Source organism: Chiloscyllium plagiosum, chromosome 21 (assembly GCF_004010195.1).
Source record: "Chiloscyllium plagiosum isolate BGI_BamShark_2017 chromosome 21, ASM401019v2, whole genome shotgun sequence".
Classification (NCBI taxonomy): Eukaryota; Metazoa; Chordata; class Chondrichthyes; order Orectolobiformes; family Hemiscylliidae; genus Chiloscyllium; species Chiloscyllium plagiosum.
Window position 1 is genome coordinate 59,491,298 of NC_057730.1, and position 2,813 is coordinate 59,494,110.

A 2,813-nucleotide genomic window follows, 5' to 3' on the forward strand; every position below is an offset into this window, starting at 1 on the left:
TCGAACTCAGCACCGCCTTCCTAACCTGCAATCTTCTTCCCCACCTCTCCCCCCGCACCCCAGTCTCGCCTATCACCCTCACCTTGACCTCTTTCCACCTATCACATTTCCGACGCCCCTCCCCCAAGTCCCTCCTCCCTACCTTTTATCTTAGCCTGCTGGACAAACTTTCCTCATTCCTGAAGAAGGGCTTATGCCCGAAACGTCGATTCTCCTGTTCCCTGAATGCTTTCTGACCTGCTGCGCTTTTCCAGCAACACATTTTCAGCTCTAAACTGAAATAAAACAAACCTTCTGCTCTCATTTGGTCTGTCTGCCTCTATCCCACCCTGTTCCTGTAACCATCCAGATCCCTCCTCAATGTCACCAATGGGCACGCTCCCACCTGCTATTTTGGCTAAATCTTTGCAGCTTTCACTCCCCCAACAAATGCCAATCCTTTCATCTCCGAGTACGTCCCTTCAAAGACTGTCTGTCTGTGAAAAGCCATCTCTCCAGATCCCTTACCTAGCCATCACAGCCCATCACACTGCAGCCCAGATCCCACTGAAGGCTAACTCTCCAGATCCCTGACCTTCCCATTAAAGAACATCTCTGTCGACCCCCATCTGTCCCTTCCAGGACCATCCTCCGATATCCCGAACCTCCCATCAATCCATATTCCTCTTGACCCCTGACCCACCCTGTCGACCCTTAACCCTGCAATCGAACAGCTCTCCTCTCGTTCCATCCCCCCTTCCTCTCCTGCCCTGACTGGTGTATTAGGAGATATTCATCCACCAGGCAACAGTTATAGAGTCATGGAGATGTACAGCAGGGAAACAGACCCTTCGGTCCAACCTCTCCGTGCTGACCCAGATATCCCAACCCAATCTAGTTCTCCTCTCGTTCCATCCCCCCTTCCTCTCCTGCCCTGACTGGTGTATTAGGAGATATTCTTCCACCGGGCAACAGTTATAGAGTCATGGAGATGTACAGCAGGGAAACAGACCCTTCGGTCCAACCTCTCCGTGCTGACCCAGATATCCCAACCCAATCTAGTCCCACCTGCCAGCACCCGGCCCAACCCTGGCAACATCCTTGTAAATCTTTTCTGAACCCTTTCAAGTTTCACAACATTATAATTTAGATTAGATTCCCTACAGCGTGGAAACAGGCCCTTCGGCCCGACAAGTCCACAGCGACCCTCCGAAGAGGAACCCACCCAGACCCATTCCCCTCTGACTTTATCATGGCCAGTTCACCGGGGCTGCACATCTTTGGCCTGTGGGAGGAAACCCACGCAGACACGGGGAGAGTGTGCAAACTCCACACAGAGAGTCGCCCCGAGGCTGCCATCGAACCCAGGGCGTTGTGAGGCAGCAATGCTAACCACTGAGCCACCGTGCTGCCCCTGAGGGGCAAGGCTTGGGAAAGGTGGTGGCTGATGGGATTAGATTAGATTAGATTAGATTACAGTGTGCGAAACAGGCCCTTCGGCCCAACAAGTCCACACCAACCCGCCGAAGCGAAACCCACCCATTCCCCTACATTTACCCCTTACCTAACACTACGGGCAATTTAGCATGGCCAATTCACCTGCACATCTTTGGACTGTGGGAGGAAACCGGAGCACCCGGAGGAAACCCACGCAGACACGGGGAGAACGTGCAAACTCCACACAGTCAGTCGCCTGAGGCAGGAATTGAACCCAGGTCTCAGGATGTTAGGTGAAGTTTTACCTGATCGACTTTGCCAAAAAGAATAAACGCAGAGTTGGATGCTGGAAGACTGGGTGATGTGTACATTCAGGATTCAGGGGTATGAGGCAAGATTCTGGATTCTATATCTTGTGTTCTTACAATTGGATCAGGTCCGATTGGTCAGAGCTGGATATTATGGGGGAGGTTTATATACACACCTTGCCACACAACCCACATGAATGGACGAGAAAAGCTGTGAAACGTCTGGATAATCGTCTTTATTAGATCCAGTCAGTGACCGAATGGATTACAAAACCTTACATCGAACTCATTGCATTACAACTCAATACATTCTTATCGGTTCAATGGATCAGCTCAAGTTCAGACTGACTTTAGTCTTTCCCAGAGAAACGAGGTGCGTCACTCAAAGTTATGAATACAGAAAGGAAGGTTCACGAAGGATCGCATCGTCCTCGGCTTTCAGAATGACTCCCATTTCTTCACAGGCCTCTAGATTTCCCGCTCTTGGGGGGAGGTGGTCACGGCGAGGAAAATCAGGCAAATCCAGCACTAGGCCAAGAATGGAGCCTGGGCCTTTCCTGCTCTGAGTGCCCGTGCAGCAGCTCCACGTGTTTCAGGCTGAGTCAGCCGTCGGCCAAATTGGAGCCTGAGATTTTTGTGTGATCCGTCCACGCTGACAGGAGGGTGGGGTGGGAATCCAGTCAGGTCCCCACGGTCTCGCTCTGGCCTAGCGGTTACACAGGGCCTCGCTGCTGAAGGGTGAGCCCCATCAATCCAGGTCCCTCTCAGTGTAGGTTCCAATGGAGGAGGAAGGTGGTTCCTCAGTGAGTCTAACCAGGACCCAGCTGCTCTCCTCACTAGGACACCAGGCAGCCCATGGTAGTCTTCCTTGTCTTCCTACATCCTCCTAGAGCAGCCAGAGTGGCCTCATGGAACGTCTCCAACACCTTCTCCTCCAGCTTCGCGGAACATTCTAGAAAGCCGGACGCCCGTATCCGATGAGCCATAGTCTGTCCCTGTAAAGCAGTCAGATGGACATTGGTTATCTCACAATCCAGTACACACCTCAATCCAACCGTCCTCCCCACCCCAGGAGCAGGAACCCTGGCT

At 52.4% G+C, this 2,813-nt stretch overlaps 1 protein-coding gene across 1 annotated transcript in view; it reads right to left on the minus strand.

Annotated features, from left to right (window-relative positions):
• Positions 1-1,945: 1,945 nt before the first annotated feature.
• The window catches only part of LOC122560413 (transforming protein RhoA-like), a 2,502-nt gene continuing 1,634 nt past the window's right edge, over positions 1,946-2,813 (minus strand). Inside the window, exon 3 of the mRNA XM_043711048.1 lies at positions 1,946-2,719. Within this exon, the coding sequence (XP_043566983.1) occupies positions 2,561-2,719 (159 nt within the window). The 3' untranslated portion in view covers positions 1,946-2,560. The remainder of the gene's footprint in view (positions 2,720-2,813) is intronic.